This window comes from Octopus bimaculoides, chromosome 3 (assembly GCF_046866305.1).
Source record: "Octopus bimaculoides isolate indiv1 chromosome 3, ASM4686630v1, whole genome shotgun sequence".
NCBI lineage: Eukaryota > Metazoa > Mollusca > Cephalopoda > Octopoda > Octopodidae > Octopus > Octopus bimaculoides.
This window is the reverse complement of record NC_142930.1, coordinates 18,642,016-18,668,299: the sequence shown is the minus strand read 5'-3', so window position 1 is coordinate 18,668,299 and position 26,284 is coordinate 18,642,016. Positions and strand designations below refer to the sequence as shown.

General features: G+C 36.4%; 1 protein-coding gene across 1 annotated transcript in view; it reads left to right on the top strand.

Annotated features, from left to right (window-relative positions):
* The window catches only part of LOC106876666 (polycystin-1), a 115,438-nt gene that overhangs the window by 35,650 nt on the left and 53,504 nt on the right, over positions 1-26,284 (top strand). The window contains exons 10-15 of the mRNA XM_089348331.1: positions 2,823-2,950; positions 11,003-11,222; positions 12,959-13,108; positions 14,771-17,525; positions 19,639-19,814; positions 24,158-24,328. Of these exons, the coding sequence (XP_089204457.1) occupies positions 2,823-2,950; positions 11,003-11,222; positions 12,959-13,108; positions 14,771-17,525; positions 19,639-19,814; positions 24,158-24,328 (3,600 nt within the window). The remainder of the gene's footprint in view (positions 1-2,822; positions 2,951-11,002; positions 11,223-12,958; positions 13,109-14,770; positions 17,526-19,638; positions 19,815-24,157; positions 24,329-26,284) is intronic.

The following is a 26,284-nucleotide window of genomic DNA, read 5'->3' as shown; positions in this document are numbered from 1 at the left end:
ATACGTATGTGTATCATTTTATTTTTTACCATATACTTGTTTCAGTCACTAGACTGCGGCTAATGTAAATATGTATGTATGTATGTATGTAAAAAAATAGTTATATACATATTTATAGACATTATGCTGGATGGCCATTGGCTGTTCCGGAGTTCATCCGCCCTTTGACGAGTCTTGTTTGTCATTCTGCAGGGTGTCCAACAACACCCTCCTCCCCAAGCAAGCCTGGTGGGGTTGCCAGTTTAGTCGCCGACGACCCGACCATGCGACAGGTTGTACTGGATTACATGTTACCAGTAGCACTCAAGAGCGACCTGACATCTAAACCTAAAAAAAGGTTTAAGGACGGCATAAGGACTACTATGAAGTCACCTGGATGGTTCCAGAAGATACAGAAACCTTTGCTTCGGATTGACTTGGATGGCGAACAAAGGTGTTGAGTGGAGTGAAAGCATTTGAAGAGGCCAAGATAACGCAAGTAAGACTCAAACGATAACTAAGGAAGAATGTAACGATTGAGAAGGTGAATGAGATTGACCTTTTTGTGTGCACAGTCTGTGACAGACCCTGCCTGCCTTTTGCTGGCCTCAAATCTCATCTGCGAACGTATGGAAAACGAACCTCCACCAATTATTCTGCGTATATGTCTGTGTACACCTTTCAATGCAGTGTATTCCAGAAGGTTTGCAAATCCAACGGAAGCCCCAAACGACATTTTAAGATCCACAAAGAGCAGAACTTATCTGCAGGTCTTGCTGGTCCAAATCAGAGGAGTAATCTGTAGGGTCTTTTTAGAACATTGTCTGGTTTAAAAAGCTACATCAGACACCATGATGGTGCTAAGGTGTAGGTACAGGAGTTGGTCAAACTCTGCATAAGTAGTAGATAACCACCATGTATGTATGTATGTATGTATGTATGTATGCATATATGCATATATATATATATATATTTATATATATATATATATATATATATATATATATATATATATATATATATATATATATATATATATATGTATATATATAAATTGCAAATGCAAAAATAAAAACAAAACCACAAAGGATTCTGCGGTACACGTGTTTCAAGCTTTATAGTTGTTACATCAGTGTATAATTGACAACAACTATAAAGCTTGAAACACGTGTACCGCAGAATCCTTTGTGTTTTTGTTTTTATTTTTGCATTTACAATTTATTTTTTCACCTCAACCACGAGCTGGCATACACAAGTGCTTACAATTGTCAAGTATTGCCTCTAACATTTACTTTACCTATATATATATATATATATATATATATATATATATATATATATATATATATATATATATATATATATATATATATATATATATATATATATATATATATATATATATATATATATATATATATATATATATATATATATATATATATATATATATATATATATATATATCATAAGTGGCTCGTCTGTATTCCTATGTGTTCGTTCTGTTGTCTGTAAAAAAAAAGTCCGTTTTTTGTGCTTCATGTTCCCTTTCCTTTTTCTGACGTCCTGTACCCGGATATGCATCTATATATACATGTAGATGTAGGTATGTACATATATGTATGTATACATGCGTATGCTCATCTATTATTTGTATTATTTATATATATATATATATATATATATATATATATATATATATATATATATATATATATATATACACATACATATATATATGTATATATGTATATACATATACATATACATATATATATGTATATATGTGTGTGTGCGTGTGTACAGAAACACGATGGCAGAATGATTCAGAAGTTCACATTACAACCACTCAGTTTCAGGTTCGATCCTCGTGCGTGGCATCTTGAGCAATTGTCATTATTTATAACTTCAGATCAACCCATACCTTGTGAGTGAAAATGGGTTGATGGAAACTGCATAGAAGCCTGACTCCGCTTGAAAATTACGTTATGGGTACTCTTGTCTGTAGAATGCTTTATCCACTTACACGCTAATTCACAATTCATTGGTCAAACGGAGGATATTACAGAAGACACAGAAAGTGTTTAACTATTGAACCGGACTCTGAATTATATGATAGGAAAGCGAATGTTTGAGCCATAATAGGTGTGCTTGAGGCCACACAATTCTAAATGTTGTAGAAAACCTTTAGATGTTAGATAAAAAAAAGTCATTTATGATAAATGCATTATTGTTCCATATTTGTTTATTTATATTTCTATCACTTCTATCAATATAGTCAAGATTTAGGTTTTTCCAACGCAAAATTATTTATCTAAAGATCATACGCTCTTTGTTGACAATGACAATAATTGTCAAGTACTGCATTAAGGTCAGTCGATTATATCTTATCCTGAAGCTTCGTAGTATTGTATGTATACATGCATACATACATACATACATACATACATACATACATACATACATACATACATAATCCTTGGAATTTATAATCATTTAATGCATCGCTACGAGAGTTTCCACAAATCACATGACTTTTAAGATCATAGTTTGTATTCCTGAGATGATTACAGTGTATCTCGTAGTATCTTGGCTCACTAGTCACCATCATTAGACAGTGACCGGCATAATGGAATTGGAGCTTTATTTGCATATTCAAAACATTAACATAAGCATATATATATATATATATATATATATATATATATATATATATATATATATATATATATAACTTCAGCTACATATGCAGCTCACGAGAAACCAATGTTTAATCTAGGCCGTTTGTCATTATTCTCTAAAATAAAACATTCAACTACTTGTTTTCTTCTGTATTTCCATAGCAATACAATTATTTAAAGCTTCCATTGAAATACTTGAACTGGAAGGCACTCCGGTTACGTTTACAAACGTGATGAACACTTCAACCTCTCCGAGCTACCAAAATATTACACATCATATAAAGTTATTGGTAAGTTTTTATGTATTATTTTTTAATCGTTTATTTAGTCATTTTCTCCAAACATGTAATCTATTTTAGTACGATCTGAAAACAACAAGAAAAATAAAGCTCTAGATATTAGTCGATCTCCAAGAAATAGCAGTCAAATGTCCTTTAAACTTGACACTACTCCCAACTAGCTTTGCACTGACTTGGTACCAAGAATACAACCATCTGGATACTGAATCTATCTATCTATCTATCTATCTATCTATCTATCTATCTATCTATCTATCTATCTATCTATCTATCTATCTATCTATCTATCTATTTATCTATCTATCTGCATGTATGTATGTATGTGTGTGTGTGAGTATATACATAAGCAGCTGTCTCGAGAAAATCTTGTATACAAGGCCAAGACCATAGACCCCAATAGAGTAGCAAAGACGTATAACTCTAAAACTTTCAAGGAAAGGTATCCGCAACATCTGGCGTCATTCAGCGACAAAAAATAAAAAATAAAAAACATGCAATGTCCCTGTCAAATATGATATGAACATCGAAAGAAGGTGGAATAAGCACCCCCCACCCCAGATAGAATGGAAAATTATTGATAAGCCAAAAAATACTGAGGACGGGGTACCAAATGTGAACTTTCTATTACTGAAAGACTAAACATTATACAATCAATAGATAACATCCTAAATATTAGAGATGGAACCTTCTCTCCCTACATGCACAAGCAATATTTTACACTCAAATACTTCAAAGAAGAGACACCATCTGCGACGGTAATCACACGAGGATAGCCCCTTTCCTGAACGAGAAATCTGAACACACAGCACACACAGAAGAAATATTCCCCAATGATAAACTACCTCAGTACACCCAGAACAAAAACAAATTAAGCACACAACAGTTCGTCCAAAAGACAAAGCTAAGGGAGACAAACATTTAAAAGATGGCACCCAGGAGTAACGTCCCTTGATTCATGGTTTTATTCACGACAATTCACGAGAATCCCCGCAAACTAAACGAGGGTGTGTTTTCCAAAATAGAGGCGAACATCTTTTTCCATGTGATCGGCTTGAAAAGTTGTTAAGACACTAGGATATTTTCCTACTTTTCTTAACATGAAATCAATAGTAGTCTCAATTCGCATATATATATATATATATATATATATATATATATATATATATATATAAGAATTTAAGGATTGGAGAAAACGCATGTTATAATTGCATACTTTATTCCTACATATGTTTCAAAGGATTACAACCTGTGTGATCCATAGGGATCTTTGATATTAAAGTTGTAACCTTCTCATCAGGGAAAGCATGGGAATCATCTTAAACGTAAAACATTATGACCGATTATGAAAATATCATCATCATCATCATCATCATCATCATCATCATCGTTTAACGTCCGCTTTCCATGCTAGCATGGGTTGGACGATTTGCCTGAGGACTGGTGCAACCGGATGGCTACACCAGGCTCGTATATATATATATATATATATATATATATATATATATATATATATATCTGTGTGTGTGTGTGTGTGTGTGTGTGTGTGTGTGTGTGTGTGTGTATGGGTATATAGGTGTGTGGATGAGTGTATCTGTGTGTATGTATGTACACGTGTATACCTGTGTGGGGGGTGTATGTATGTTTGTAAGTATATATATGTGTGTATATGTGTACAAATCTACGTATATTTAAGCATGTATAGTTGTGTATGTATTTGTATAAAACCATATGTATGTGTACATGTGTGTATGTGTATATATGTGTATGTGTGTGTGTGTGTACGAAAAAAATATATATGTGTGTGTATATGTATATGTATGCATGCACACACACATATATATATATATGTGTGTATGTATCAGTATACATGTATATGTGTGTGTTTGTGTATGTGTATTTATGTATGCATGTACGCTCTCACACATTTATTGGTATGTGTTGTCCAACCCACTATCCGGCAGCATCCAATTCTCTAACGGTTTTTTTCAAATGAATCAAGTCATAACCTTATCCATCTATTGTTTTCATAATCGGTCATAATGTCTTACGTTTAAGATGATTCCCATGCTTTCCCTGATGAGAAGGTTACAACTTTAATATCAAAGATCCCTATGGATCACACAGGTTGTAATCCTTTGAAACATATGTAGGAATAAAGTATGCAATTATAACATGCGTTTTCTCCAATCCTTAAATTCTTAAATATACTCAAATACCCAAAATTTCAAGGAGTTCCTGCCTTAAAAACAGGAACTAAACCACAGTTATTTTGTGTTCTTTGCTACATTGGTTTCTATTAACCCATTTATTCTATCAGAAGAATTTTTATTCATTAAGATAGAAGAAATACACTTAATTATATATATATATATATATATCCTTGTGTGAATAATCCGGAAATTCATGTTAGAGCGAAAGTTGATTCACGCAAGGATTACTTTGCACGGATTTCTACACGGATATTTACCACTGGAATGAAACTACACTTCAAGTACTGTTCTCTCTTTTTTCAGCACATCACACTCTTTACCACTTCATACTAAAAATATCCGCCTATGGATATAATAATAGATTACTTTATTTTTTCTGTCTCCGATGAAGGGAAGTACTGGATCTTCCCAGAAACAGCTGTAAGACTCTATCCATAAAATACTTCTCAAACCTTACCTTTGCTCTCTTTATCTTTTTGTTTTTATATATTTACATATATACACGCTAATACACGACTTATAATACCCAATCCTGTTCATACAACGACTGGGGCAAACTAGTCGGTATACAACACTTACTCGGTATTACCTGTATCCTCCTGGGTTTGGTTAAATCCAATACCCTCCTCAACCTTTGTTAAAGTCTGTCATACCAGCCATGATGAAATACCACAAGGTATAGAAAATACGTCATCTATTCAATAAGACATATTCCATATATTCAATAAGACATTCAATACTTTATTTCATTGTACCATCCATTTTTATTTTATATTATATATTGTATATTATATTATATATTGTATATTCCATATTCTATATCCCACATTGGTTTTGCAGGAATATAAATAAAACAAAAAACAGACAGTGTTGGAACTCTTTTAAACAAAATAATATATTCCTCTATACACAATCATACAAAAACCCTTTCTTTGTATTTATTTTTACTCGCATATATATATATATATATATATATATATATATATATATATATATATATATATATATATATATATATATATATATATATATATATATGTATGTATGTATGTATGTATGTATGTATGTATGTATGTACGTATGTATGTATGTATGTATGTATGTATGTATGTATGTATGTATGTATGTATGTACTAGTCTATATTTTTGAGATGAGGAATCATGTACGTTTTTTTACAATTAACGGATAGGTGTCCTCACTTGTTTGTTGTTACCACAATGTTTATAAGCCCCAAAATTCACTCTATAATTTCTCACGGGCATATAGCGTAGTAGATAAGAGCGTAGTTTATTAACCCTCGAATTATGAGTTCAATCCCAGACAAGGACTTGGGAAATAATATCAACAGAAAAAAACATCATCAAAAAAGAATACGTTAGAAATGAGTAACCTATTAGTCAAATAAAAGGTTGGGCTCGAAATTCCACTAAAACACCCGACGAAACCTGGAGAGTACATCAGACGAAACGTTGTGGTAACAACAAACAAGGTAAGGATACCTTCCGTTTATTGTAAATAATGTATTCTTTTTTGATGATATTTTTTCTGCGACTGTGATCCAGAAATTTCAGGGTGGAAAAGCACCTGGAAGAGACTTGAATGTTGGATACTGGTACAAGAAACAAACCTTCTAACGACCATATCTTATCAACCTGTTCCAGCAAGTTCTCAATGTGAGCAGTAGCATACCACACTGGTTAGCTCTGGCTACCACTCCTCAAGGTATTCGCATGACAAAAAACTACCAACCGTTGCATGCCAGAACTTAATGTATAGAATATATACAGCATGTTTAAACCTCTTCCTCCAAGACCACAGCAGAACAAACATCCACTCATGCCCAAAGAAGTCACACTACTCTACCGCAATGTACAATCAGAGAAAAAGATAAGCGTATATCAGTAGAAGACATGCATGGATATGTTAGTAGAAAGCTCCGTGATGATAATAACATCGATCATCAAAGCAGTTTATCATGGACGAATAGCCGGATTATTACTTCCTACTGTGAAGGGTATGCGTTTGTAATCCAGGAACAGGAAATATCAACCAAGTACCCGACGCACAAAAGGGATAGAGATGTGGGAAAAACCGTAAAATGTGAAAACCGATGCAGACTTTGTCGAGTTCACACTGAAGATATCATCCACATCATAAGCAGTTATCCGAAAATGTCATCACGGTATTATCTACCGATGGGACATGACGTTGTAGTTAGGACACTCTATAAGGAAATCCGTCGGAAGGATAATCCTGAGGACAAAGAAATAAAAACCCATAATATGATAGAAGCCATAGTCACTCATAATGAAAAGGATTACTTGTGGAATGTACCAGTGAAGACCTCAATAAAATGTAAGCACAACAGACCTGATATAATGATTTGGGATTGAGAAGAGAAACTGTGCACAATTGTGGAAATTAGCTGCCCAGCGGATGTTAACATAAGGCTGAAGATCAGTGAAAAAGAGAACACCTATGCTGAACTATTGAGAAATCTACAGTTACTCTATCCAGATTACAAATTCAGGTTTATACCTGTAATTATTGGGGCCCTGGGATATATAACATACTGCCTGAATACCAAAATTGAGAAATTAGGCTTCTCAAAACCAGAAAGGAGAAAGCTAATTCGAAGGCTACAGATCCAATCCATCACTGGAACTGTAAAAATCTGTAAAACTTTCCAGAAGTTTAGCATTTAAATATATATGAGCCTGTCTAGATATGTAACTCTATGCATGAGAATATATACATAAAACATACAAATCTGCACATACATACATACATACAAACAAAAATACCCTGTTGTTGATGTTGAAATTCCAATGAAGGAACCTTGGATCTAGGTTAGAAACCGGTTCTTTCTTCATTGGCAAGAAATCTTGAAATAAACTGAATAATGACATACATACATACATGTATGCATACATACATACATACATACATACATACATACATACATACATGTGTCTCTCGGCTCAAGTTTCATGCCACTGATTATCTGACGACTACTATTACAACTCGGTGTGGCTATTGAGTTGTATCCCTTTGTGTGTGTGTGTGTGTGTTGATTGGTTTGCTTTGTAACATTTGCTTGATTGTGTAGGTATTTCCTTTACTTAGTTGTTTTTTGTGTGTCTGGATGGGACGTAATTATTATTTTCGCCGAGTTTGTTGGCTGGAGCTGCGGTTTGTTGATAGAATTCGTGGTTAGAGTTCGTGGGAAAATTTTACTTTGTTTTACTTTGTTATTGGCTGAACGTTCAGTATTTGTAAAAGTTGTGTAAAAATAGACGTGGTTATTTTCTTTTTTTTTTCTTTTTCGTGTTTTCGATCGGATTGCTTTTTCTTAATTTATATGTATGCTTATGTTTGCATTTATGAATTTAGTGTATTGGATTGGTGGATTGTGGTTCAATCCTTATGGGCGCCATTTTTTACTTGCTTGTTTGTATGTGTGTATGTGTGTGCGTCTGCGTACGCGCGTGTAACTTTGTACATTTAATTTGGATTTGCTAATTACGGTTAGATTTTTGTGGATGTCATTTTTTAATATTTTAGTAAGTGCTGTTGGGGATGTTGTTACAGGTCGTTCATGTACGTCAAACGAATGAGGAAAGGAGTACTCAATACATGAAAAACATTTTATCGTTTATTTAAATTACATTTGTTGTCATTGGTTCTACTAGGTGCTGTTAATTAGTCTTATATTGAAAGTTCTTTATTTTGAAAGAATACGCCTTATTCATAGGAATATTTCAATTCAGCACAACAATATGGATGACTCTATGAGGGCGCTTGATCAGCTAGATATAGCAACCAAATCTCCTTCATATTACACACCACTGCATTCTAAAACAAAATACCATGGATAATGTAATCAGGCGTAGGAGTGGCTGTGTGGTAAGTAGCTTGCTTACGAACCTCATAGTTCCGGGTTCAGTCCCACTGCGTGGCATCTTGGGCAAGTGTCTTCTACTATAGCCTCGGGCCGACCAAAGCTTTGTGAGTGGATTTGGTAGACGGAAACTGAAAGAAGCCCGTCGTATATATGTATGTATATGTATGTGTGTTTGTGTGTCTGTGTTTGCCCCCCCCCCCCCCACCAACCATCGCTTGACAACCGATGCTGATGTGTTTACGTCCCCGTAACATAGCGGTTCGGCAATTGAGACTGATAAAATAAGTACTAGGCTTACAGAGAATAAGTCCTGGGGTCGATTTGCTCGACTAAAGGCGGTGCTCCGGCATGGCCGCTGTCAAATGACTGAAACAAGTAAAAGAGTATGCATAGATTATATCTGAAAAAGCAAAGGAGACGACTTGGTCATGGCTGGAACTGGTTTTATTTTTATTTTTTTATTATTGGTCAACCTGATCGAGACTGTTCTGTGGCTAAACAACATTGTCATCAACAACAACAATAACAACGACCCATTTTGGAATGCGGTACACTATCCTGCAGCACTTACATTAAAATTAATTTAGCTGTTGATGGTTGATCTGGTTTTTCTAGCACTGTAAAGGACTCAACAAATTGCATCCCACTTCTACCTCAAATCGATGAATTCAAAACGTATCCTGTGGATGTACTTCGGACAAAGTGCTTCTTAGTATTTAGTTATGCTTCTTTGGGTTCAGAACCCCGCTCAGCTCGACTTAGTGTCTGCTTCGGATCTTTTTTAAAACGGGGGCCACATTTTTCATTAAAGTTTTACGTAGTGTTTTTGGTACGGAAAGACTTTCAAACTTCGTATACTTATCTATTTTGTGTTATAGAACAGAAAAATATTTTTGTATTCGAATTTATTTAATGTAAAAAATTGTCTTATTTCGATAATTTCAACCAATCACTGACAAGTATTCAGTTGTTTAGATTTACTCCTTTGGCTCATTAAGCGATGTAAAGCGTATTTAATCTTCATACCTTCGTTTTATTTGCTTTTTTCATTTTAAATTTGCTTTAACCCTAACCCTAACCCTAACCGTAGGGTTAGGGTTAAGGTTAGAGTTAGGGTTAGGGTTAGGGTTAATTGTTTCAGAATCGTTTGTTTATGTAGTCGGCACTTAATGTATATCGGCTGAATGGACGTCAGTGATTGGTTGAAATTACAGAAATACGACAACTTTAACATGGAATAATTTATGGATTTCTTTTTTTTTTTAAGAAGACTAAGAGAAAAAGATGTTTTATATGACACATTCTACCAGTGTTCCAAGTTTCAAAGTGTTTCGTTAATGAAAAATGTGGCCCCCGTTTTAAAAAAGATCCTCTGCTTCTCCTTCTGAGAGCACAAAAATAAGTACAGACAAGAGAATGTGGTATTCCAGTATGACCACTGTCTAATGATAGGAACTAGTAAAGGAATAACAGAATAGACCTTGTCTCTTTTACTTGTTTCAGTCATTTGACTGCGGCCATGCTGGAGCACCGCCTTTAGTCGAGCAAATCGACCCCAGGACTTATTCTTTGGTAAGCCTAGTACTTATTCTATCGGTCTCTTTTTGCCGAACCGCTATGTTACGGGGACGAAAACACACCAGCATCGGTTGTCAAGCGATGGGGGGGGGGGACAAACACAAACACACACATATATATACATATATACGACGGGCTTCTTTCAGTTTCCGTCTACCAAATCCATTAACAAGGCTTTGGTCGGCCCGAGGCTATAGTAGAAGACACTTGCTCAAGGTGCCACGCAGTGGGACTGAACCCGGAACCATGTGTTTGGTAAGCAAGCTACTTACCACACACCCACTCCTACGCCTACAGTCTAGTCGCGATTTAACGAAAAAATTAAATATTTTTGTATTCCCTCTCTTCAGATTAACAAGAATGTGAATCAAACAGTGGCCGGAGAACACTACCTTGATGTGAAAAACTTATCAGTAATAGACGGAAGCAACGTAGTCAGTGTTCTCCTTTATTTTACCCCGAACTCTGCGCTGACTGTCAACGACGCTGCCAAATTATTGTTGCAAGCAAATAACAGCCAACAACTACAAATAGGTTTCATAATAGACTCGAACGAAACGCATGTCTTTGGTAAGTATAAACATTCTTGCCTTTTTAGGAAAGTGTTTATACACCATTAGGTGTATACCCGCTTCCGTACATTAAATTTCTAGAAGAAACAACGGAACGCAGATTCTGAACTATCAACACAACATTATTTATTTACAGAGGAAATAGGCAGCACTTCGCCCTTTGGTTGCTGAGACGCCGTCAATGATGTTGAGTGGTTATTTGTCTAGCTCCAGAGTTGGAATGTTGGAAAGAGCTGTCTCCAGAGTTGGAATGTTGGAGAGAGACTGTTTGTACGTCTGAGCTCTCCGTCGGCCGGCGAGAAAAGAGAATGAATAAGGGCGCGAAGCTTGGATATCCAATGACCACGCATGCGCACGAGACTCTGTATTCCTTCCGGAACTAGTCCCTGCGCATGCGTGGATAAGCTTTCCGGAATGTCTGCTATTAAGGCGTCACTACACCTTTCTCTCGAAAATTAATGAGCTAATTAAAATGAAAATTATGTAACTGGGACCCGAAATCAAATTACAGCTACCGATCAGCAACAACAACAACAACAACAACAACGACGACAACAACAACACAAATAATGGTTTCTAATTTAGACACAGCCTAAAATTTAGGAGAGGATACATTAATCTCAGTACTTCATTGCTTCTTTATTTTGCCGGCCCAGGAAGGATAAAATGCAAAGCTGACATCGACGGAATTTAATAATAATAGTAATAATAATAATGACGACGACGACGATGATGATGATGATGATGATGATGATGATGATATACCGGGAAGAGTTTTCACTCCTCCAACAACAAAAAAGAACGCACAATGCTGCACACACTCCAGCGACACGGAGGTATAGCAGGAGGTGCAGTAGAAATTTGCTTGAAACTACTACTACTACTACTACTACTACTACTACTACTAATAATAATAATAATAATAATAATAATAATTATTATTATTATTGTTCAGTAGTTTTATTTTTATAACGTGCTTTCACTTCACTACCGAGCGCAGCTCTGTGTGCCTTGGGTATGTGCTGTGGTTTGCTGTGATGCTCTTATGGTTACTGTATTGAAAGTGTTTTGCGTAGGATGTGTGCTGTGCCCAGTAGTGCAATTTTCTGTATGTTATATATATTTGTAAGTCCTGGTGTTTTTGTTATGTATTTGTCTGAATATTTTTTTTATTATACCTAAGGCATATTATTATTATTATTATTATTATTATTATTATTATTATTATTATTATTATTATTATTATCAAATTTTGGCACAAGGCTAACGATTTCGGGGAAATGGGTAAGTCGATTACGTCGATCTCAGTATTCTACTGGTACTTATTTTATCGACCCTGAAAGGATGGAAGGTAAAGTCGACCTCGGTAGAATTTCAACTCAGAACACGAAGACAGTCGAAATGTCACTAAGAATTTCTCCCGGGCGTGCTTAACAATTCTGCCAGCTCACCGCCTTTGAATGTTTCAAATTTTGGCACAAAGCCAGCAATTTTAAAGAGACCCGAATAGGATTTGGATTTGGAGCGTAAAGAAAGTACCGTAACTGAACACTGCAAGGCATTAACGATGGAGCCATCCAACAACAAACAGCAATAGGAATAATATTATGAAGTAGAATTCTGATTTGATCCGACCATTCACATTAATCAAACGCTCCAAAACTATTTTGTTATACATATTTGTTATGCTACTGCTGCCTTTGCAATTTATAACAAACATTCTTTATACTTCAGATGTGAACGAGTGCAAAATTCCTAAAATCCATGAATGTTCTAAAAATGCATACTGTAATAACACTGTCGGTTCATACACCTGCACCTGTAAGCAAAACTTCAATGATATTTCAAGTACATTTCTATATAAACCAGGACGTATTTGTGAAAGTAAGTTTGATACATCTTTTTACTTATCTGTTACAATTATTATTCGAATTATTGAACTCGTGTTGTTTTCTGTTGTCATGAAATATTTTACAGTTTCTATTCTGGCAATACTATGCATCCTCATCCCCTCCCCTCATCATCATCATCAATAGCAAGACCATGTACCTCCTCTATAGCAGGTAACCATGTACCTCCTCTATAGCAAGTTCCTGCCACTCTGTTTTTCTGTCACACTCTAACCTTCCATCATCTGACACAAGATCATCTCCTCCAGTGCCCCCTCCTTTATAACAAGACACCCGTTTCTACCTCTCAGTCTCTCTGTCACTCTCTAACCTTTCATCATCTGACACAACATCCGCTCCTCCGATTGCTCCTCCCCTCTCAAAATTTCTTGTCTTGCAAGTTACTCGGTAACCCTGCCGGTGCTGGTGCCACGTAAAAAGCATTCAGTCCATACTGTAAAATGGTTGGCATATGGAAGGGCATCCTGCTGTAAAAATCATGCCAAAACTGACCTCACCTGTGCTGGTGCTACGTAAAAACCACTCAGTCCACTCTGCGGTGTGGTTGGTGTTGGGAATGGCATCTAGCCGTAAAAACCCTGCCAAAACAGACACAGTAGCCTGGGGCAGTCTTCTACCTGGCCGGCTCTTGTTAATCATCCTATCCATACATGCATGGCAGATGGACGTTAAACGATGATGATGATATATATGTATGTATAAAGACTTTGTCTTTCATCCTTTTAGGGTCCACAAAATAAATACCAGTTGAGTACTGGCTCGATGTAATCGTCTTAACCACTCTTGGGTATGAGTATGTAAAAAAAAAACTGTATCCCTATGCCTAGCCATGTCGAGCCAGTGTTTCAGTCATTAGACTGCGGCCATGCTCGGGCACTGTCATGAATGAATTGACCCCAGTACTTATTTTGCTAGGCCTGGTACTTATTCTGTCAGTCACTTTTGTCGAGCAGCTAGGTTACGGGGACGTAACACACCAACACCAATTGTCAAGCTGTGGTTGAGGACACACGCGCGCACACACACACACACACACACACACACACACACACACACACACACACACACACACATTACGACGGGCTTCTTTCAGTTTCCGTCTACCAAATCCACTCACACGGGACCATGTGGTTGGGAAGTAAACTTCTTACCACACAGCCACACCTACGGCTATAAAAAAAATTGCATAGGAAGACGCTACCGAGGATAGAGCCCGTACCGCTCAAACTACACTTAAGCCTGATGTACCAATAAGCTAAGCGACCTATGTGTTTGTGTGTGTGTGTGTATGTATGCATATTTATATATATTTTTACCCTACCTCGGACTTTCGTCCGAGGTTTCTAGATACCTATAAGCCATATCAAATAGGAGCAACTCAATAGCCTAGACAATAACTCATTTGTTAATCTATCATTTCATAAATACAGAAAAATTTGTACTTTAAAAATTTTGTAAATTCATGCAAACATATAAATATGAGCATATGTGCCCGACAACCTGTAGCTCACAATCTTATGTATTTCCACTCTTCTTTTGCTCTTCAAAAAATTGCCTCTGCTGTTGCTTTTATTTGCTTTCCCGTTAATTTTTCCAATTAAAAAAAGTTTTTCATTGGCTTTTTCATTTTGTTTAGATAGTACAAACCAATTTCTGGATCCCATTCGAAGCGTGACTTTGAAAACTGAACAGCAAGTTTATAAAACTGATGAAATCATCGAATTTATTGTTACCTCAAATCGAGGCTCGCATTTGTCATACACGCTTAACTATGGAGACAACCACAGCCAAACTACTGTCAGTAAAAGTATTTCTTTAGTATCACAGATTGTTTTTAAACATAGGTATAAGGACGTGGGAACTTTTCATGTTAACATCACAGCTTGGAACGATGTTAGTTCAGCGTCCAACACAAAAGAGATTTTAGTGCAGCGGCCTCTTCCGGATTTTCATTTGCAGATTGAAGACATTCATTCTAAGTTTATTAACATTCATCAGAAACGTTTGCTTATTTCTTTCAAAAGCAAAATTTATCAAAATATTGTTCACGACGTAAACATCCAGTGGATATTTGATGAAAATACAACTCAACATGATTACATTGCAAACATGAAAAGTAACGTTAGTCTGATGATCGAGCGAGCTTTTGCACCGGGTGTCCACAATATTACTGTCATCTGCTCCAACCAACTAAGTTCTAGAGTTTTACAAGAAATCCTTATAATCAACGAACCAATATCTGGTATTACTGTATCAACAGAAAAACATTACGTAAGACCATCTGAAATTTACAACTTGGAGATTGAAACCAAATCAGGCAGTAATATAACTTACTCAGTTTTTGCTAATGATGAATTATTGAAGCAAATATTTCCTCTTAACTGGAGTACAGGAGTAACTTTGAAAAATATTAGTGTAGTTTTAATGGCGGTTGGCCACTACAACGTTTGTGTAAGAGCAAGCAACGATGAAGGAAATGTCAGTGCCCGACTTGAAAGGCAAATTGTTGTCCTTAACCCAGTTCAGAAATTATCAATTACAGTGAACAAGAAAATAATTATACCGATTCAAGATTTATTTATATCGATTTCTTATCATGAGCCTTCTGGCTCTCCAACGGATGTTATTTGTCATCCCACTGTTAAGAACGTACAATTGAGAAAGGCTTATACTGACATGATCGGTATCAATCAGGCTCTGGAGTTTTCAAGAGCCTGGCCGAATGATCTTCTTGGTAATACATCTATAACAGTTAATTGCAGTAACGCACTGAATAGCCAGCTATTATTAACATGGGTAGTCGCCCAAGTTGGTATTACTGGGGTGAATGTAACAGCAGATAAATATTTTGTAGCTCTCGATGAAATAGTGCAATTAAAATTCACTGTTGAATCTGGTTCCAACGTTTTTTATGAATACATCATTTACAATATCTCTACAAACTCATCAGAATATTTAATTAGACAACCACTGCAGATAGAGGTAAACAAATCGTTTTCCTTTCCAGGAAGTTATCCGGTCTATTTTCAAGTGATAAATGATGTTTCAGCTTATAATACCAGCGCCACCATATGGGTGTTGGAAGAAGTAAATGATCTGGAACTCACACACTATTACAGTCTTTCTGACAGTAAACAAATAATTAGTGGTGGTCACGGCAGCTTAAACAATACTTACCCATTAGAAAGGAACATAACATTTGTCGCCACGACTAGCAGGGGTAACAAACTGAAATACACATGGAAGTTAGAAAAGTCAAGTGAAATCATAACAGAACAACTGTCACTAAGTCATAGATTTACATCACCAGGTATTTACAGAGTGAGTGTAAACGCCAGCAATGCTCTGTATTACAAAGTTAACTATTCAGATATAGAAATCCAACAAATTATACAAATAAAGTCATTTACAAACGACGGACCTAAAGTACCTGCAATACCGATCAAATTTACTCTAACTTTTTTTAAAATTGGTACAGATTCTTGCTTTTCTTGGGATATGGCAGATGGGTCACCATATTATGAAACTTGTATAAATTCACCACTTGATTCTCATATTAGTTCATCCCCAAAACAGATAACCCATTCACACATTTACAAAATAAACGGAACGTTTTTGGTACGTGTGAATGTCTCTAACTTGGTTTCTGTACGTTCCGTTGAACAGTTAGCAATTATTTCAAGCGTCAGTTGTGAATACCCTATTGTACGAATCCAAGGCGCAGATCGAAATATTGACAGGCCAAAATATCATTTACGATCAGATTGGATACTATTACAAAGCACAGCCGATTTGGTTTGTGAAATAACTAGTGATGCTGATTATATTTGGAAGGTAGAACGTATTCTGCCAGGAGATACTTATTTAAATCGAATCTATACTCCTTATAAAATTTCGTCAGAAGCCACTTACAAATTCAGATTGCTGTTCAAACCATTGACTTTTGAAATTGGAACCTACAAGATATCGTTAAATGTTTCGATAGGAAATGTTAAAGGATTGTATAGCGCTGATTTTTCATATCTGGCAATAAAAGCGTCTCCTCTTGTCTCTCAGATTCAAGGAGGAAACTTGAGACGAGTTGGTTACGGGAAAATATTCAGGATGGACGCTACAAATGGCTCCTACGATCCTGATCAACATATTCAAGCAAAAAACAGTTTTTCTTTCAAATGGATGTGTAAAATTATCACCAGCGAGAACGTAACCTCTACAGAGTTAACCAATATTCTAAACAATATTACTGGCGGAACATTTATGCTAGATTCCAGATTACTTGGGAAGAATTTCAAAGGAGTTTTCAAAGTGGTTGTCTCAAGGGATCATCGAACAGCTACTTATGAACAAACGTTGCAAATTGTTGATGGTACTCCACACACATTGGAAATTAGGTAATATTCTGATTTTCTGTACTACTTAATCATACGTTATAATCATTCTGTGCTTTCTTAACCATAGATTACTGATTCGTTCAACTGCTGTTGCTTCAAAATACAGCAGTTGTACCTTAAATATATAGAATTCTTCTATTTTGTAGAGAGGATTTTCCTTTATATGCACACTTCCTCATTCAAATCTTTGAATTTAAGTTAAAACATTAACATATTTAGTATTCCAGATGCTGGGTTTATTCTGGATTAATTTAAATCCTTATTGAACAATTTGTATTCTCTGCTAGAGACTAGCAAATCCCACAACCCTTTATACATCCTGTATTGTTTCCTATGGTGACCACATAGATATAATCGAACGTGTCATATAATAATATTTTTCGTGCTTTTCTTATTCCCTTTCATTTCAATTTTAGTATTCTCCTGTGTTTTAATTTCGATAATCTTTTTCTTATTTTCTTTTCATTTATTCTTTTGTAATTTACTCTCTTCTATAGAGTATTCTTAATTATTGACATTTCAATATATTAAAATTCAAACATACGAGGTGTTGGGATTCATATCGTTTCTTTTTATTTAATTTTTTTTAGTTATTCATTATCCCGACTCTTTGAGCGACACTTTCTTGTCTTTTTCATAATTCCTCTTGGTTAGTTTATTACTTTCATGTAGCAATTTCCACTGTTCAGTCCAAAAGCCTTCGTTGCTACAGACTGATCATTTGAACATGTTAGTGCAAAACTGAGCAAGAAAAGTTTGGCAGTTTCTGATGTTTATCAAAGAGAACGAGTGCCAGCTTGCATCCACACAGCTTGGCACCAGTATCGTCGCAAGCGTTGCTGTGAAAACACTGAGATCCAGAACAGTAACTGCAAAGCATCTCGACTCCCTAATAGTCCTGCCAATCTATCGCATTGAATATGTACATTGATTATAGACTCCGTAAGAATGGAAGTTTACCTCGGCAAGATTTTAATTCAGAGCGCCGAATGTCGAATCAAATACCGCAAGGCATTTTTCCCTACGCTCTAACGACTTTATTTACCTGTTCCATCCAACACAATATATGTTAATCATTCATTGACTTTGCTTCTGTGTGTGTGTGTGTGTGTGTGTGTGTGTGTGTGTGTGTTCGTGTGCGTGTGCATGCATGCATGTGTATATGTGCGTGTGTGCATGTGTGCATAGTACATTTGTGATGTGCGTGTGTATGCGAGCGCACGTTCGCGTGTGTGTAAGCTGATGTTATTTGTTCCAGAAGATTTTGGGGGCTGTAAAAATCAGTCCGGTTTCAGACTAGACGTTTGACTTATTACTCATAACCATTGTTCTACCTTATTACTTCAGTATTTTCATCCATCTCTCTAAAACAGAAGTTTTCGGTGTTTTTCAATACGTTTGCTCTTAAACTCTTCTTTCGCTGCACGTAATTTACTCCTAACAGTCCTCTAAATAACGTTCCACACAATTTCTTGCATACCATTCTATACAGAAGCACCAATCAAACTTTACAAAAGACTACTTTTATAGATATACTTTATGTAGTGGGTAAGTCAATAAATATAAAGTAGGTTTATCATATGAAGAATATTCACGTCTCCCGAGAATAGAAAACTGGACCAGTTTCTTACCATTTCATGTTTTCTGCTTTTCTTCAAGAAGAGCAGCAATTGCATCAAACTCCGGTCCTAGGAAGGCTATGGTACATCCTTCCTCCAGAATAACACGTAGAGAAAACTTAATAACTAATGGAGCACAAGCCATAGATATTGAAATGTATTTAAAATGATACTGACTAAATTAACCCTTTGTCTGTCCTGTGTATGACATATCATACGCAGGACCTATTTCTCTGATGTCCCCGCGTCATGTATGATACACACTCCGCCCCCCCTTTTTTTTTCAAGCGTCAGAGTAACTTGGGATTCATAAAAAGAAAACTCAGAACATATAAAGCAAGTGCTAAATGCAAATTTCAAAACAGGCTTGAGCGTTTAGGACAAACTTATGAAACTACTTCGGACTGGCAAAGGGATAAGAAGAACAACAACAACCTCTAGAGCAATTTGATGTTTAAATTACTCATTTCATATTTCATTTATTTCTTTTCTAGGTGTGTAGTGAACTGCAAGAAGCAAGTGAATCCATCGGGAGTACTCAGTCTGACTGGTATTTGTGTGACGTGTAGAGCACACGAGACTGCCAAGTACAAGTGGCAGTTGTTAATCAAAGACAAGTTTAAAGACAGCTTCACAGAAGTCACTAAGCTTTCGGAAATGTCGACAACAGGTAAACTCAACTGGTAGAGGCAGCATTTTTCTAGTTTTTCATTGCTGTACACTCGTTTTGTACCAAGGAAATTATAATCGTCATTGTCAACTCCACCACCACAATCTTCGTCGTTGTCATCGCCACCCCTTTTCTCCTTCTTTCTCATCCTCTTCATCATTTTAGCGGCATTCCATCCGTCTTCACATTCTAAGTTCAAATTTTGCCGAGGTCGACTTTGCCTTTCCATTTTTCGTAGTCGATAAATATGGCCCCTTCCTCCAAAATTTCAAGCTTTGTGCCTATAACAGAAATTAACAGACAATTGGAAATGAAAAAAAATCCTAACATCGGGCTACAACACATAATCTTAAATGCCAAGAACCCTCCTAAGCATCGTAGCTGTCCCTAATAACACTGTTTTCTGCAGCTGTACTAAACTGGGTTTTATGCCTATTTCCTCTATCCATCTATTCAAATCTTTAAGGATAGCTCCCAATGCACCTATAGCTATTAGGATGCATTTCCCATAGTCTCTTTAATTTAATGGCTAGGTCCTGATACTTTGCTATTTTTTCTATACCTCTCATATTGATTTTTTCATCATTTGGACTCTAAAGTCAATTATCTTGCACCTTCTATTCTCTTTATCCACGACTACTAAATCAAGCCTTCTAGCTTCTATTACTTTGTCAGTCTGAATGTTAAAGTCCCACAACATCTCATATTTCTTACTTTCTAGTACTTTACTAGGTTCATGTTCATATAATTTATCAGTATGTTTAAATCATAGCTTTCTACATAACTCCCAGTAGATTACTCTTCCTTGGCTGTCATGTCTTTTCTTGAACTCTTTCTGTGCCAGAATGCTACATTCATTTACTATATGAGTAACGCTTTCCTCTTTTGATTTGCATAGCCTACATTGGGAATCTACTTGGCTTTTGTTTATCTTGGCTTTTGTCTATCTTGACTTTTATCCAATTAGTCCTTAACGCTTGATATTATGCTGCTATTAACTGTCTCTCTTTTCAGCCTTCCTTTCTGCAACCATAACCACGTCTCACTACGATTATTTGCAGCAACTACCCTTAGGAATCGACCATACAAAGCATTCTCCTGCCAGTCAGATAATTTCTGTTCTTTTTTTCCGGCTTTAAACTTCGTTTGGGGTTTTGGTTTCCCTATTTCCTGCTGTGACTCTAGCAGATTTTAATAAACTTTCTTCACTATTACCTACATAGGACTGTATTCCTACTCTAGCTAACTGCACGAAGTTTTCTTCTGATATTAACCCTCATCCACCTTTCTTTCTAGGTAAGTATTATCTTGCTACTCCTGCCCTTGGGTGGAGTCCTCCATTCATATTGAATTCTTTCCCAGTTCTTCTGTATAGCTTTGCCAATTCAGTGTTTGTCCAATGTACAAAAGCTGCTGAGTATCGAAGTAATGATACTGCCCCAGTATTTACAGCCTTCACTAGATTTGGACCATTTAGCTTTGACGTCATTAGCTTCCTCACCCTTTTGATGTACTCCTTCTCAATTTTCATTTCCATTTCTGTTGTTAGTACTCTGTCAGATTCTAATACTCCTAGATACTTATAAATCTCTCCTCCTTTCAATGATTTTAATGTCTGGCATCTGGTAATGGGATGCCTTCACTGTTGATTACCTGTCCCCTTCTCATGATTATAATAATAATAATAATAATAATAATAACATCATCAACAACAACAACAACAACAACAACAACAACAACAACAACAACAACAACAACAACAACAACAATAATAATAATAATAATAATAATAATAATAATAATAATTATTATTATTATTATTATTAATGATTGAGAGAGTAGTGCATGTCATCAAAGTGACACGGGTGTCACATACGAAGCCCAGTATACCCATCATGATTATCCTTTTGATAAGAGTACATCAGGTACATGCATCACAACCATATGTGCGCGACATGGTGATCTCTTATCAAGATAAACAGCACATAACCTTGCAGGTGGGGGCCCAGTTAGAATTTTCTTCGGGTTGAGTTGCCCATCCCGCTCAAAAAGGTCCCTGAATAACGTTTGTTTTAGGATGATGAACGAAACACCCATGTTTCCAGAGGTGAATTATTCAGACCCCAAAGAATTCTTCTCAACACACGGCTATGATGCTCCCTAACTACTCCTGCTCGTGATCAGAGATGTACATATCGTCAGCCACTAAGAGACATGCTCAGCTGGTTAAGGTCAAGCAACAAACAAACAAATCTGTGGCATTGAGCAGAATATTTGCTGCTGCCCATCTTTTATACCAAGACAAAACATGTGCATGATAACAATTCCAATCATTTAAGATCAGAAGCCATGAAAGCCGCTGCCTGATACTGTATCAAGGCATTATTATTATTATTATTATTATTATTATTATTATTATTATTATTATTATTATTATTATTATTATTTCACTTCTCTAACCTCTCGGTCTTACTGGCTGTAGTTGATTCTGTGAGAGCGGATAGTAAGCTGTTGTCAGAGGTCTCACAGGGACGATGGGAAGGATGACTTCCCTTTGCAAATACCGACAGGGCACAGAAAGTGTGTCAATAGCCAGCTGGAGGAGATGTTCTCCTGGGGCTACAAGCTACAGTAGCATTCACCCTTAGTGGTTAGCCGCATTTAAGTGGCAAATATACTTCACGTTGTCGTGCAGCTACTGTTTATACCTCGTTCAGAGATTTATTATTGCTTGTTTACACTTTTTCGAGATCAGTGAATTTTCGTCACTGGAAAAAGGATATATGTATTTGCATTAGGACCCCTTCGCATCGAAGATCGGTGATTGTCGTACACTGATGAAGGGTAAATACCCAGAAACCCGGGTCCGTGCGTATCACGTCAGATCGACGATGGGAAGGATGACTTTCCTTTGAAAATACCGACAGAGCACAGAAAGTGTGTCAATAGCCAGCTGGAGGAGACGTTCTCCTGGGGTTACAAGCTACAGTAGCATTCACCCTTAGAGGTTAACCGCATTTAAGTGGCAAATATACTTCATATTATTCAGTAATCTTATCTTTATCATGTGCTTTCACTGCACTACCGAACACAGCGCTGTGTACCTTGGGTATGTGCTGTGGTTTATTGAGGTGCTCTTATTTTGACTGTATTGAAAGTTTTTTACGTTGAATGTATGGGGTGCCTAATAGTGCTATTTTCTGTATGTTATATATACTTGTAAGCTCTGGTGTTTTTGTTATGTATTTGTCTGAATGTCTTTTTTTTATCATACCTAATGCACCTACTAATATAGGAATTGTTTCTGTTTTTAGGCTCCACATTCGAGTTACCTCTATTTTTAGATCTTATTATTATTATTATTATTATTATTATTATTATTATTATTATTATTATTATCATTATCATTATCATTATTATCCGGAGGTCGACTTGACCCTTCATCCTTTCGGGGCCAAAAAGATATACTAATATTATTATACTTTAACAATGTCATCTTTATACACACCTAGGGCGACATTATCCAACAAGTTCTTCTTTTAAGATAGTAGTGAACGAATTTTGTTCATATTTCAAGCTAGTCCATTGACTACTTAGACACTTCCGAACTAATTACATCGACCCCAGTATTTCACTGGTACTTAATTTATCGACCCCGAAAGGATGAAAAGCAAAGTCGACCTCGGCGGAATTTGAACTCAGAACGTAGCGGCAGACGAAATACCGCTAAGCATTTCGCCCAACGTGCTAACGATTCTGCCCGTTCAGTGCCTTAGAAAGAATTAAATATTCTTTTCTACTCTAGGCACAAGGCCCGAAATTTTGGGGGAGGGGACCAATCGATTAGATCGATCCCAGTACGCAACTGGTACTTAATTTATCGACCACGACAGGATGAAAAGTAAAGTCGACCTCGGCAGAATCGAAGGAATTAAATATTGCGAGGCATTCTGTTTGCCTCCACACTGATTCTACTATTCCTCTGCTATTAGATAATTACCGAAATAATATAAACTGTTTCTAACTTAAGCACAAGTGCTGAAATCTGAGAGACGAGGAACAGTCAAGTAAACGACTCAACCTCCTCCACAACCCCGTAATTTACTGATACTTTATTTCATTGACTCCGTAGGTATGAAAGTCTAAGTTGACCTTGGTTTTATCTATATTCAGAATGTAAAAACCCGGGACAAACATCGTAAGGCATTCAATTCAATTCTTTCGATTCAAAATGCTGTATATCTTCTGAAAAACAAAATTAGCTTTGTTCTTAAACACACTTGCATGTTCATTTCCAGGCTTTCTTGATTCCTTGAGCTGTACTAATAATATCGTATTTTCAGGAACTGATAATGCTATCCTGGCAATGAAAGAAGGTGTTTTGCTCGGAGGACGTACCTATCGACTAGAATTTGAGGTGCAACTTTACGGCTACGCAACCGGTGTATCTGGATATCAGTTCCGGACGAATTTACCACCTCATGGAGGCAACTGTACTATATCGCCGACTTCAGGTAACCTTAATTATACAAATTCAAATTACGACAAACGTAAATAAATAAACGAAGTTTGCTTTTAGAAGCGTTGACATGTCTTTTAGAAAGTTAAAGAAGTGATTTTAAATTCTCAATCGCAGAATAATGCTAATAATATAGCCTGAACAGGATAAACTATCCCTATTTTGCAGAGAAAAGTGTAGGTGACTAGCTGTGGACACGAACTCACATCCCCGTCATTACATGTGTTCTCTGCAAAATAGGGATAGTTTATCCTGTTCAGGCTATATTATTAGCATTATTCTGCGATTGAGAATTTAAAATCACTTCTTTAACTTTTTAATTATACAGTAACACACATACACACACATATTGACATAGATACACAAGCTCACAAGTATGCATCCCTACAAGTACACACTTACATAAACATACACACTGAAACACATACTCACACAAACATACACCTATCACATGCACCTAACTAGCCCATTATTATTTTAGTATTTTACTATTTTTAGCTTGGGGTCAAGTGGCTATACATTTTATTGTCAACTTCTGGTAATATTTACTAAAATTTTGTTGAGCAGTTGTGAGCTTTGGCTGAGAATTGATAACCTCAGTTCAAGCACTGAGAAGATTTATCATTCAATAAATGAAATAGTATAACACAGTCCATTTAAGCTGGGATTTTATGATTCAGTGCGACCATGGGATAGAGAATAGGATGCCAGGCATAGTATTAATTGAGAAAGAAAGCAAATTATTCTGGATCATAGACATAGCATGTCCCGCTGACAACAGGGTATGCGATAAGGAAGAAAGAAAAGTCGATAGATATGACAGGTTAGCTTGGCAGGTAAAGCAGTTGTGGTCGATGAAAAGGTGATAGTAGTACCAGTAATTGTTGGAGCCCTGGGAACAATGAGTAAAAATCTTGAGGAGCACATGGAACAAATAGGGGCTGCAATAACGGTGGGCCACTTGCAGAAAGCAGCACTGCTTGGAACCGCTCGAATACTCCGGATGGTGCCCGAAAAATAAGAGGTGTTACTTTAGTTCACTGGTAGTGAACAGCTGACCCCGTAGTACATCTCCAGCGTTAGAAACTGTGCAAAGGCAATGATAATGATGATGATGATGATGATGATAATAATAATAATAATCCTTGCTACTATAGGCACAAGGCCTGAAATTGGGGTGAGGGGTCAGTAGATTAGATCGGCCCCAGTACGCAACTGGTACTTAATTTATCGACTCTGAAAGAAGGAAAGGCAAAGTCGACCTCGGCGGAATTTGAACTCGGAACATAAAGACAGACGAAATACTGGTAAGCATTTCGCCCGGCGTGCTAACGTTTCTGCCAGCTCGCCACCCTATAATAATGATAATAATAATAATAATAATAATAATAATAATACCAACAACAACAACAACAACAACAACAACAATAATAATAATAATAATAATAATAATAATAATGATGATGATGATGATGATAATAATAATAATTTTGGCATAAGGCCAGCGATATCGAGCAAGAGAATAAGCTAATTACATCAACCCCAGTGCTCAACAGGTACTTATTTTATCGACCACAAAAGGATGAAAGGCAAAGTCGACTGCGGCGGAATTTAAATTCCGAACGTATAGACAGGCAAACTGCTGCTAAACATTTTGCCTGGCGTGCTATCGATTCTACCAGCCTTAAAAGAGTAAAGACCAGTGAATCACCCCTTTGTCGGATGTGCAGCAGTAAAAATGAAACAATCTCACGTATTGTTAGTGAGTGTAACAAGTTGGTTCAAAAGCACTACAAAGGGAAGCACGATAACGTGGCTAAGCTTGTTCACTGGAGACTGTGTTAAAAATACGGTCTGGACAGAACACGGAAATGGTACAAACATGTACCAGAGGGCGTCACTGAAAACAAGGAATCCCACAGGATTTTACAAGAAAAAAATAAATAAATAA